The sequence below is a fragment of the Cervus elaphus genome, chromosome 9 (genome assembly GCF_910594005.1).
Source record: "Cervus elaphus chromosome 9, mCerEla1.1, whole genome shotgun sequence".
In the NCBI taxonomy this organism is placed as follows: Eukaryota; Metazoa; Chordata; class Mammalia; order Artiodactyla; family Cervidae; genus Cervus; species Cervus elaphus.
In genome coordinates this window covers 62,806,962-62,819,057 of record NC_057823.1, presented here as the reverse complement: position 1 = coordinate 62,819,057, position 12,096 = coordinate 62,806,962, and the positions used below count along the sequence as shown (strand labels likewise).

Below are 12,096 nucleotides of genomic sequence, written 5' to 3'. Positions count from 1 at the left end.
TCTCAGTGAAGGGCCAGGTGCCACCAGAGGCTCCGCACACAAGCCCCATTTAATTCTCCCACCACTCTCTAGGATGGGCAGTGGGAGACTCCCTGGCAGTGATTAGGACTCCAGGATTTCACTGCCAAGGGCCTGGGTTCAATCCCTGGTTGGGGAACTAATATCCCTCAAAAAAAATGTTTTGGTGGGGGGCATGCACAGTAGAAGCCTAGGAAGGTAAATGCATATGCTGAGGTCATGGGGTAGTTAAATGCTGGCGCTGGGACTGGGGTCCCTGCCTGCACCTGCCTTCTACCTCCTGTGTCTCTGAACACTATAGCCTCTGGGGTGAGGCCTGGCCCCCAGCTCCCCAGCTCACCCCATTTGAAGACGGGGTCTTGGCAGCAGGAGGCTGGGCCTCACTGGCTTTCTGGGCAAGAACCTTCAGGGCAGCCTGTGTTAGCGGGAGGTTCCTCTTGGTCACCTGTGAAAGGCAAAGGTGAGGAGCTAGCCTGGCTCCATGCAGACAGGACCCTGCCCAGGGCCCCCAGAAAGAGGACCGGCCCAGACACATGACCCAGGAGCTGGCCTCAGCCTAACACTGCATGGGTGGGTGAGAGCCTGGCCTGGGCTCCTAGGTTCTTGGCATGCCATCTAGGCCACACCCTGGTCACATCCTGCCTGGCTGGGGCGGGAGGGGACCCATAGCTGCCAGGGGAACGTGGAGGTGGAGTGGAGGGCTGAGGGGTGGTTGAAGGGGTACTGCCACTGACTGGGCAGAAAATAAGCTAATTGTATCATTCTCAGAGGATCCACAGACAGCTCCCAGCCCAGGGGAGGGAAGGGGCTCAGGCCCCCCTGGAGGCCCTACCACTGAGTCTGAGCCTCTAGACTAGTGGCTGCAACAGACTCAACAGGCTCCCTGGTGCCGCTCCTGTTTCCCACGCCTGCCAGCAGCCAAGGAGAGAACGGAACGAGAACTGGGTGTGATCCCTCGCTAAAATCTCCAGGCCCCCTTCAGCCCTCACCATGGGCCGTGAGGCCTGGCCCCTCTGCCCCTGTTACCCCACCTTCTCCCAGCTCTCACACCCCCAAGTGCTTCCCTAGAGGCTTCTGTGCCTGGGTTTCCCTGCCTGGAGGGCTCCCCAGCTTGCCCAGACCTGGCTGCTTCTCTGGCCCCAGCGTTGGCTCCTCTGGGAGGCCACCCCGGCCTATCATTTCTAAGGCAAGTCATCCCACTGTTCCTTGCTTACATCAATACTACTCCCTTCAAAGCACCCACCAGTTGGTGAGCACTTTAACTCTTGGTCTCCTTGCTTAATGGCTGTCCCCTGCCTTGGGAATTCCATTGAGGGCAGGGCCCCTCCCTGTCTTCTTCCTGCCGTACCCCTAGTTCCCAGCATGGACAGATGCTCAGCACCATCTGCTGGCTGAAAGGCCAAATGGATGCAGGTTGGTGGGTGCGGTGACCACAACCCAGCCACCCACTCAGCAACCATGCTCCCAGGAAGCTCTTTTGGGTCGGAGGTTGTGATGAGCCCCAATGAATGGAGGTGCCCAAGTTCTGCTTCAGCCTCTCCAGCTCTTGCTCCTGCCATCTCAGGAAAAACGGGGGCGGGTGCAAGGGCTTGGGAAAGCAAACGGCTATGGCCCCACAAGCAATGGGCCCCAAAAACAATGAACGAGGATCCAGGAGCCCTGGGTTCCGACCCTGCCTGATTCTGGACACTTCTCAACCCTCTTGCTGAGGGCGTGGCGCTCAGTTCCATCGTTTGAACAGCGAGCCATCAACTCTCCCTTGCTTGGTTTTTAGGTTCCAGCAAGGACCAGAGAAATAAAAATGCACTGAAAATAGTGAAGGCTCGGAAGAACACTACTGGTCACTATGATGAACATTAACAAAGGGCAACTTTTGTTCACAGCAAACCGTGAGAGAAAAATCAAACCTAAAGCCTGATATTGTTGGAGAAGCTGCTAGAGTCGTGTTGGTTCTGCCCGGGGAGCCACGTGCCAGAGGATGCTTCCTGACCTTCAGGGACACGGATCAGGGTTATGGCCAGGCCAGGAAAGGCCCTGGCTTCCACGGGGTAGGTGAGAGCAACTACAGTGCCACCCAGCAACCCTGAGGGGAAATGGTGTTGAGGAGGGGACCCCTCAGCCCACTGGCCCGTCAGCAACCCCTTGTCCACCAGGTACCTGAGTGGCTGAAGCCTCCTGTTTCTTGCCTTCAGACCCCCGACTTGTGTCCTCACTGCTGGGGGCCCCCACCACACTGGCCCTGAGGGCCGCCTTTGGGGGGGCCGTGGGCACAGTCACCACGCTGGTCCTAGTGGCTGAGATGGAGGGGGAAGGGGTATGTCAGGGCAGAGAAGCCCTGTGGCCTCCACCAAGCAGCAAAACCCGCTCTATCAGCCCATCCTGGGAAACTCGTGCGGTGCCCAGGGCCCATGTGGTAGAAGCCCCTTAAGCCCCCTCCCAAGCCTTCCAGGCAGGAGTGGCCACTGTCTCCATGTTTTATAAGGAGATGAGACAGCAGCTGTGGGCAACACCCCAGGCCTCTTCCTCAGCTCCTCCCCACCTGCAGTCCCCCTCACTGGCTAAGCCGCTCCTCCTGAATGACAGGCAGAGCACTGGAGCCAAACACGACTCTGCGCATTTAAAACCCTCTCTCTTAGAAAAGCCTTGGTCATGTGCAGAGGCTCAGTCACATGTGTTCACTGCAGCACTGTTTGTAACAGCCCAACACCCCAAATAAAACCCTTAGCTTCCTCCAACTCGACACTGACTGAAAAAACTGCAGGATTCCCAGGTGACCACTCAGTAGCCAGCGGGGATCACGCTGTAACTACGGAACATCACAACATGTCAAGATTACTGAGCATATGTACAGTATGGTCTCACTAAAAATACACAGTGAACCTTTGGTTTTTGTAAAGTTAATGGCTGTAAAATGTTAACAGTGATTATTTTGGACAGTGGGATTACAAGTGATGCTTCTTCTTTTGTGCTAATCTGCATTTCTTAATAAACCCAATAAGATCAGGTATTAATATCCTGATCAAAAAGTGTTCTGGTAACAACAACAATAATGATTACCCATTTTCTTGCTATCACTGTGGGAATCACAGATTGTCAAAAGTCAAAGAAAGTCCAGATCTGGTCCTGTCTCCGGGAATTCCTCCCTACACCTCTCTGTTTAGGGATTACTTGATCTCCTTTACATGCCACCAGGAATGGGAGGCTCACTACCCTGCAGCTCTCTCCAAGTTCAGTCAGCCAGCTGTTACAAGGCTCCTTCTGAACTACAAACCTGGTCAGTGCAGCTTCCAGTCTCTAGTCTGGGTTCTACCTTTTGGAGCCCGCACAGAGAAGCCCTAGCACAGTTATTGCTCAAGCCAGATCCTCATGGGGATGAGCCAACATAGGGTCGAAACCTTGCCCTAAGCCCCTCCAGAACAACTACTTGCTGACACTCAGCCAGTGTCTTCTCCCTTTGGCACCTCAATGGATGTGTGCACAGGCCTGGCAGCTGCAGCCAGGGAGTCAGCCCTGCAGGGTGGCCCGTGCTCACCAGGAGTCAGGCACTGTGTAGCGGGGATCACATCCTCATCCTCGCTCTCAGAGGAGCTCCTGGCTGTGCTCTCCGAGGCCTGAGCCTTCCTCGGGGTGCCTGTAGCCTGTGCTTGGGCGGGGGTAGCAGCTGGGCCAGCTGGACTACGATTAGGGTCGACAAAAATCAGAGGGGTTTTAATCACCTTGAAAAACAAAAACAAAACACACCCCCCCAGTGATTAACAGCTTGGCCAGGGGAAAGGGAAGGTAGGTAGGGGAGGGTGTTACAAGGCAAGGGTTCCAGAGAGCTCCCAGACTCTGCCAACTCACTCCCAGCCCAGGCACCCGCCAAGACCCTGCACAGCATCTCAGAGCTCACAGGAGCCCACCCGACCCTCAGAGGAACCCCTGAGATCAGCAGTATCAGCTCCATCACACAGATGGGAAAACCACAAGTCCTGAGAGTGGGGAGAGAGTTGCCCAAGGTCACACAGCCTAACTGAAGCCGAGTCAGGCCCAGAATGTGGAGGTCAGCCTCCTTCCTCTCGCTGACTTCAGAGACACACACCTGCTGTGCGGGGCGTTCTGAGCAATGCCCCGTCAGCTGCCTGACGGTTCGCCCAGGGGGCTGTTCACAGTCTAGTTGCCCCCATGCCCAAGACTCGGATGCTGCCAGGATGCAGGAATGTGGCCAGGATATGCAGCAACCCAAACTACACAGGCCCAGGATCTTCAACAGGTAAACTGCTCAGGGAAAACCAACTAAGACCAAAGGGACCCAATGTAGCCGGTGGCTTTTATCTAGATTCCTATTTGACCAGATACAGAAAACGTCATTAGGCAACCGGGGAAATGGGGACGCTGACTAGGTGGGCCAACTTTTTAGTGATTGTGCTTTTAAAAAAAAAAAAAAAGGAGGAATCTAGTGGTGTTGGGGAAGAGAGTGAAGATGTGGATGAACCAAGACTGGTCACAAGTCCAGAGCTACCAAAGCTGGGATGGTGACTGGCGACTCTACACTGTTCTAGCTTGGGGCATGCTCTGCATTTTCCAGTAAGACACTGGAAAAAAAGAGAAAAAAGTAACACTCCCTGTGGACTCTTGGAGGACGTCTGGGAACCGCAGCGCCAGTGAACGTGCCCACCGCATAGAAGGACACCTGGGGAGCCTACGTTCCACTCCCCAGAGGTCAGGTCTGGTCTGAGTTCTGCCCCCACCCCGACCCCACAGGGAGACAGAGGGCAGCAGGAGAGCAGGAGGGAGCTGCCCATGGCCATGGTCTGGAACCCAGGTCTCTGCCACCCCACTGGGACTGACTCCGCATCCTCCAAGTTGCTGCAGGAAAGGCAACATGAAATGGAAAGCAGAAAGGGGCCCGCCCGAGGGGGAAGCTCTGCCGGGCCTGGGCCCTGCCTACCCCTGCCAAACAGCCTCCCCCACAGCCGCTCTGATCTGCCACTTCCAGAGACTTCCTTCCCACGTGATGAAAGAGAGAAGGATGGAAGTGGGAGAAGGCTTTCAGTTGAGGGAGGGGGGATCTATATATATGTGAGAAGACAGAGGAACAGATTGTCGGGGACGAAGAGAGGCAGAGAACCCACTGAGGCAAACAATAGCGTCTGGGATATTAAAAGCAGCTCCTCGGCAGAAGCCTCCGCCCTGCTCTACCTGCCCACGCTGCCGGCCCCGCCTCTGAGCTGGGGGTGGGGGTGGGGGGCCCACGGAGCCCTGGATGGGAGAGAGGGTTCAAAGGGGGTACGTGGAACACACTTCTGACCCCATCTCTGCCACGACCTCGCTGTGTGGCCCAGCCTCTGAGATTCGTGAGCCTCATTCTCCCACCTGCTGGAAGGGCTCTTAGTAATCCAGTCTGGGCTCTCTCACCAAAGAGCTTCTGGTCTGCTTCGCAAACCACAAAGCACGATACACATGGGGTGACAAGGACCTTCTTTCTGGGGTGGGTCAGGAAAGACTCACTGGAAGTGGAAGCATCCTGAACACCTGGCTGGACCCCCACTCTGCCCCTGCAGGTGCTGGGCAGTGAGGGCGCAGAGGGAACACACAGGGTCCCTTTCTACTACAGGGGTCAGTGCCTGTAGGACCAAGCCCAGTGGCCTTCTAGAAGTCACAGCTGAGTGCACCACAAGAGTGCCCTCGTTCAGGCCATGGCGGGGGTGGGGGGCAGACTGGCCTAGCTTGCTGACCCCGGGGACAAGGCACACAAACACGGGGGACCCAAGCCATGGGAGGCAGCACTTCTGAGGCCTCGCCTAGGACTGTCTGGAGTGGTCACACATCCTAGGCCCACACCTGAGGGAGCTGAAAAATCCCACTCCTGGGCATGTGGCCCAGAGCCTCCATGGTTCACCAGCCCTCAGGGAGTCTCACCCCAGGGGTTGAAAGGGCCAGTGGCCTCACACAGGGTAACCAGCAAACTGGTGTCAGAGCCAGGGCTGGAAGCTGGTTCTCCAGGCACCAGACAGGAACTCCTAGGACCAACCATGCTATACCTTAGATCTCTGATTTAACACCTTAGCTTCAGCTTCTTAGAGGTCTCTTATTTCTCTCCAACTCAACCTGAAACTCTAAAGGCAGGGTCTTGCCTGTTAAATTTGGTACCTACCCTAGGCCTGGCACAGACTCTGGCCTGGGATTAATGCCTGCACAACAAGGCTGAGCCGCGCAGGGACCATCCCCTGATCTGTCTTTGAGAGCAAAGGGGTAAGCCCAACCCCTGCAGCGGCGGAGACTGAGGCACAGTGAGGGGACCTGGGAATGGACCCACAGCCCCTCTCTGCCTCCCAGCCTGGGGCTCTGCCCACCACCCTGGTATCAATCCCTTATTCTCAGTGATGGGCTAATAATAAAAACAGTGAAACTCATCAGTAGAGAAGTGCTTGATAAATGCATAATAATGATAATAATCATAATTAGAGAGCTGGGGATTAAGGAGCTAAAAAACCCCAAAGTTGGGAGGAGGCTGCAGCTCCCCCAGGCTGTGCCGTCTTCCCTGAATCCTTCCGGGGGATGCACAAAGTGCTGACTGTTTTTTCTTTTTCTTTTCTAACAGGGACTCCAAAACCTTGAGGACTAACATACCAATTAAATGGTTCAGTTTAAGCATGATGTTCATTTTAATTGTGTTAGTCCGCCCCCGCAGAGAAGGGCAAAGCAGCCCCCTCCCTCCCAGCTGTTTAGATCCTGCACACAGAAGGAGGCAGGCTCCAAAAGGCTCCTTGGAGAGCCCGAGGGCAGGGCCCGAGCCCCGCTGTCTTCCTGCCACAGGGAGGGGAGTGTCAGGGCAGGGCCAGGGGGCGAGCAGAGTATGGGCAGCCTGGGTTCTGACGCCAGGTCTGTCCCCTTATGACAACCATGTGACGCCAGGGCAGCTTATCCAACTTCTCTGGACTTATTCATTCCTTCCTCCTCAAAATGGTAATAAAAAGAAGCACCTTTCCTCATAGGGCTGGTCTGGGGATTAAACAGAAAAATGAAAATGGGGACTAGCATAGTCCTTGGCACTCAGGAAGTGGCCAATGGTAGATGGAGTTGTTCACAGTTTCTCTCAATAGCCTAGGTTAGAAGAGTAAGACAGTGAGCACCCCAACACCATGGGTGTGCATGACACCTGACCCTACTGATGGACTAATCAGTGTATGATATGATATTTAAGGGGAGCTGGATAGGGAGACCCCACTCATCTGACGGTTGGGGACTCCGGCATCTCTGAGGGGCCTGGCTTCTAGTACCTTGGGGCTAGGTGAGGACAAAGGGCAGTGCCGGCTGTGGGAAAGGCCTGGGGTTCACACAGAAACTCAGACACCTGCCAGGTGAATGCTAGCAAGCCTCTGGAGCTGGGGAGACAGGGGGGCTTGGTCCCGCCCTCAGGGGTAGAGCCAGGGGAGGATGGCTGGCAGCGTGTGGAGATGGGCCGCAGCTTCCTGAGCGAGGTCTGGGACCAGGCCCGCGGGGCTCTGACAGACCCTGCAGAGAAGGCTCCTGGGTCCCAACAGGAAGTAGGGTATACATGGAACCAGGGCCCAGTGCCTGCCTCTTCCTGGGCTTCTTAGGGGTCATAAGAGTTCGGGGCGATCACTCCAGCTTGTTGGGCCTCGATTCCTGGCACACCACGTGCCTCCCGCAGTAACAGGCCCTCCCTGTCAGGCGGCATGCTGTGTATCCGCGCCTCGGAGGTGGGAGCCAACTCTGACCCTCCTTTGGCAGGCTCTGCTTCCTGCCTCCCAGGGTTATTGTGGAGATGAAAGTGTTAAAAAAACAGAAAGGGCTCGGGAAGCGCTGTAAGTGGGACAGACCTGCCCTCCCTGTGCCCCCCGCCCCCGCCCCGCCGTCTCCCAGGCCCATCTGCCCAGCTCTTAGCCTAAGCGGCCTCAGGGACAGGCCCGGCCTACCTGGCTTGACGGTAGGTCCTCGTCACTGCTGGTTGAGGACTCCTCTGCTTTCTTCTCCAGGGATGCGGAGGCCAGGGTCTTGCTTGTGGCAGTTTTGGAGCTACCCTCTTTCTGAGAGGACAAGAACATGGTGGGCAAGGGGGCATTTGTTAGCTGAGAGGAAGCACAGCTGAGAGGCCAGCGAGCAACAATCCTCACTCTCCCGGGAAGATAGCATGACGCCCTTTACCCACAGTGTGTGTGGTGGGGTGGCCAGCATGCCCCACAGACACCGGGAACACAGGCCTCCACGCTGCCCATCCTCCCCCCAGAGCTGACTCCAGCCATGAAAGGGGTGTGTGAGTCAGGTACCACTAAAACCCAAGGGCTGGCGGGCAGCTGGCCAGGCATCTGAATGAGAGGTGACGGCAGCCCGGGACAGGTGGCAGGGGTGAGCCAGAGGCCCCAGCACAGCTCACATCTGGCTGTCACATCCCCAGCTAAAAGAAGGAGCCGGTAGAGAGCAGTTCAACCAGCTGTTATCCTCTCCTGCCAGCCCAGGAATAAACGAGGGGGCTGGCTGGCGATGGCAGTCAGGAGCCAGAGGAGGACCTAGAGCAGGGACTAAACTGAAAGGTGCTGGTGGTGGAGGGGGGCCCAGGCCAGGGCAGAGGGCAGCTCTGTGCCTCCCTGTTGGTGTGAAGGTCCAATTTTTACCACTCAGAAAAGCAGGACCAAACTGCTAGGGCCTCCAGTTTCTTGAACGCACCTGCCAATGCAGGAGACTTGAGACATGGGTTTGATCCTTGGGTCGGGAAGATCCCTTGGAGGAGGGCATGGAACCTACTCCGGTATCCTTGCCTGGAGAATCCCATGGACAGAGGAGCCTGGCGGGCTACAGTCCATGGAGTCGCAAAGAGTTGGACATGACTGAGCGACTTAGCATGCACAGAATTAATTATTTACTTGGCTATACTGGGTCTTAGTTGCTGCATGTGGGATCTAGTTCCCTGACCACAGGTTGAACCCAGGCCCCAGCACTGGGAGCACAGAGTCTTAGCCACTGGACCACTGGGGAAGTCCCTGGAGTCTCCAATTTCTTAAGAAAAGCTAGAAGATCCTGATTTGGGTGTGCACTTCCCAATCTTTTACTGGGTCGACTACAGTGCACACTGCAACAGCCAAGTCCCCGTGTCTCCCTTGCTAACAGAACCCTGACTCTGTCCTGGCGAGCCCCACCACAGGCTTTGGAGAGGGTGGCCCTTTCTCCCAGGCAATCGTAGGAACTGCAGGCCCCTCATCAATGTGTGGCATTTTTTTTTTTGGGTGGGGATGGCAGAGGACAGGTAGACCACATGCCTTAGATCTGGTCAAGGAGCTAAGTGGAGGGGAAGTCAACTGGGGGATTTTTCTCTTTAGGAGATGCTGCAGCCCTGCTGTGACAATGAGGCAGATAAAACATGGAGACAGAAGAAATCTGAGTCACCAATGATGCTAGGCTGAAGGGACCACCTTCACAGAAGCCCTACCATGAAACTTCACGCCCTGAGATAATCAATCCCCCTAAGATCCATCTGAGCGCTTATGAAGTAGCTCTTGTTTTCTCTTGCAGATTAAGATGTCCTGACTGATACAATAACCTGATTAAAACTTTACAAAAAGTATCATGGTCCAAAACACGGCTAGGACCCTTGTGTCTCAGTCTGGCATTTAGGCTCCCATAGATATTATTGGTAACAAGCAACTAGAAGTGACTGCTGCCTGCAGGACAGGTGGCCTTTGCTGAGCCCATCTGACTTCACAACCCCTCTCCTTTCCACACTCTCCCATCTCTTCCCTGGGGAGCCTGTCTCCACTTCAGTGTCTAGAGAACCCCAGTCTTCCTCCAAGCTCAGCTCAATCATCTCATCCAGCCTCTCAGACACTCATTTTCCCAGCTCCATCAGAAGAAGCACTACCAGAACATGCTCCGGTAACCCCGTCACCTTGTCTTACCCTACAGACTACAAGTTCCTTGAGGGCACGGCCAACGTCTTTCATGCCTTCATCTCTATCAACAAGACAACACGCTCAGTAGTTGATCTGCTACACCGAAGGCAGAGAGGTTAGTGCTATGAGCACTTACACCTCTTGGTGCTTCTTTACTTGTGAAGAAAACACAAATCTAGGAGGGATTAGAGCTCAGCCTGGAGCAGGGATTGCCAGCTTCCCTTAAGGAATGGAAGATCTGGCCACACATGTCCATAAGGTCACAACTGGCTGGAGCCGAGAGGGACCATCGTTCTAGTTTGCCCTTGTTGCCACCACTCCCTCGGTCTCTCCTGACACCAAGGCTTCATGTCAGCTGCCGTCTATCACCTCCACTAGGCCTGTACCACTCAGGTCATTTCCTCCACATGTCTGAGCCCTGTGAGTCCTGGAGTCTGTCACCCTGAACTACACATTGTAGCCACTCCTGCAAGTAGACAGAGGAAGAATCATCCAGATAAAAGTCGGGTCCTCATTCCTTCTTTCTCCCCATTCCCCAGGCTTCACACTGAGCTAGAAGAACTCTCTCTGAGAGACACACATACCAACAGGAGGCCCTAGGCCCCGTTACCTACAGGACAACAGGGTGAGGGATGTGGCTTCCTCCTACTCCCCAGGGCCTCATGGTACCTACACCACATCGACGCCCCCTCCTGGTTCTCTGACTGGGACATCCTTGAGGGCCTTGCCTGGCCTCCCATGGGGCTGGTGGGCCCATTAGCGTCGTGGAGGCCTTGGTAGATATGGGAGTACCAAAGCCACCTTTTATTGGGGAGGCCCTGGTTTCGCTGAGGGCGTGGGGGGGGGGTTGTTTACAGGAGGTTTTACCTAAGGAAACATGGGAGACAGCAGCAGGGGGAAAGGTCCCTGGAGTCAGAGCCTAAATCTGGTCTTGCTTCCTCACTTGGCCCTGAACCCAAGTTTTGACATGGGAGTAGGTGGCGGTAGCTTGGAGGCCTGGCACCACAGCTGCTTCCTCGGGAGGCCTCACCTGGGCTGAAGGTGCAGCTGCTGGCGCGTCCCCGTCACTGTCCGACTCCTCCTCGCTGCTGCTCTCCGAGTCCTCCTCCTGCCTCCTGGCCTGGGCGGCTGGGGGTCCTGCCTTCCCAGGGGGTACCGGGGTAGCCCCTTTCTTGGGGGATGCCTTGGTGGGGGCTGAGGCAGTTCTGACCTGGGGGGTCTTTCCTGAGGGCTTCGCCTGGAGTGAGAGAAACAGGATCAGCAAAGGGGGGGACGGGAGACGGCTGGGGCACGTGCGGCTGTGCTGCGGGTGGCTCCTGGCCCAGAGGACAACCACGGGGCTGCTCTCCGCCCCCCGGGGCCTCACCTGAGCAGGCGCCTCTCCCTCACTGTCCGACTCCTCCTCACTGCTCTCCGAGTCCTCCTGTGAGCCCCTGACAGGCCCCGGCTGGGCCTGGGCTGTTGCAGCCGCTGCCTTCCCCACAGCCGGCACAGACGCCTGGCCCCTCCCAGAGACGGCGCTGCTCTGGGGGGCTCTCGCTGGCGGTTTTACCTGAATCGGGAGGCGGGAATGGTATTGAGGAAAGAGGAAAGCACTGTTCCCTTTAGGTGAAACCCCAGCCAGGGCACAACTCTGGGGAGGTCACTCCCACCTGTGCAGAACCCTTGTCCAGGCTAGGACCATTGCGTGGTCCTCCCTTCCATTCCACCCTGGCACCTCTTTTGGCTCTGGTCCTACTTGCCTTGGCTGGGGACCCCACTTTGGCTTGAGCAACAGCAAGGGTCTCCTTTCCAGGAGCTGGTGCTGCCGCTTTGGCTGAAGCCACTCTGGTGGCAGAAGGGTTGGCTTTGGTCTGAGGGGTTTTCACTGAAGTCTTCACCTGGAAGAAAAGGGAATTAATTATGTAAAGGATGTAAGCAGTGAGCCAAGAATGCCAATTCTGGAGTCAGATGCCGGAATCTGGATTCTGACTCCTCCAATAACACCTGTATGAACCTGGACAAATCATTTGATGTCACTGGGCCTCACTTTCTTCCTCTGTAAAATGGGAATGAGGAAGGGTGAGGACAAAACGTGAGATATCACAGTGTTTAACACAGTGCTGGCACACAATAAGCACTCAAACTCATTACTGTTGTGAGCACTTTTTCTTCGAGTTAGCTAAGCATAAGACTACCCTGAACAAAG

General features: G+C 55.8%; 1 protein-coding gene across 8 annotated transcripts in view; it reads right to left on the bottom strand.

Moving 5' to 3' along the window:
• The window catches only part of TCOF1 (treacle ribosome biogenesis factor 1), a 38,146-nt gene that overhangs the window by 6,825 nt on the left and 19,225 nt on the right, over positions 1-12,096 (bottom strand). For 2 of the 8 annotated variants that reach the window (XM_043913283.1, XM_043913286.1), the window contains exons 14-20: positions 11,651-11,788; positions 11,275-11,460; positions 10,939-11,145; positions 7,941-8,051; positions 3,551-3,734; positions 2,176-2,312; positions 359-463 (exon numbers count right to left, since the gene is read on the bottom strand). In XM_043913283.1, the coding sequence (XP_043769218.1) occupies positions 359-463; positions 2,176-2,312; positions 3,551-3,734; positions 7,941-8,051; positions 10,939-11,145; positions 11,275-11,460; positions 11,651-11,788 (1,068 nt within the window). Of the gene's footprint in view, positions 1-358; positions 464-2,175; positions 2,313-3,550; positions 3,735-7,940; positions 8,052-10,938; positions 11,146-11,274; positions 11,461-11,650; positions 11,789-12,096 lie in introns of those variants that run through there. The other 6 variants (XM_043913287.1, XR_006342769.1, XM_043913290.1 and 3 more) reach the window with 6 other exon arrangements.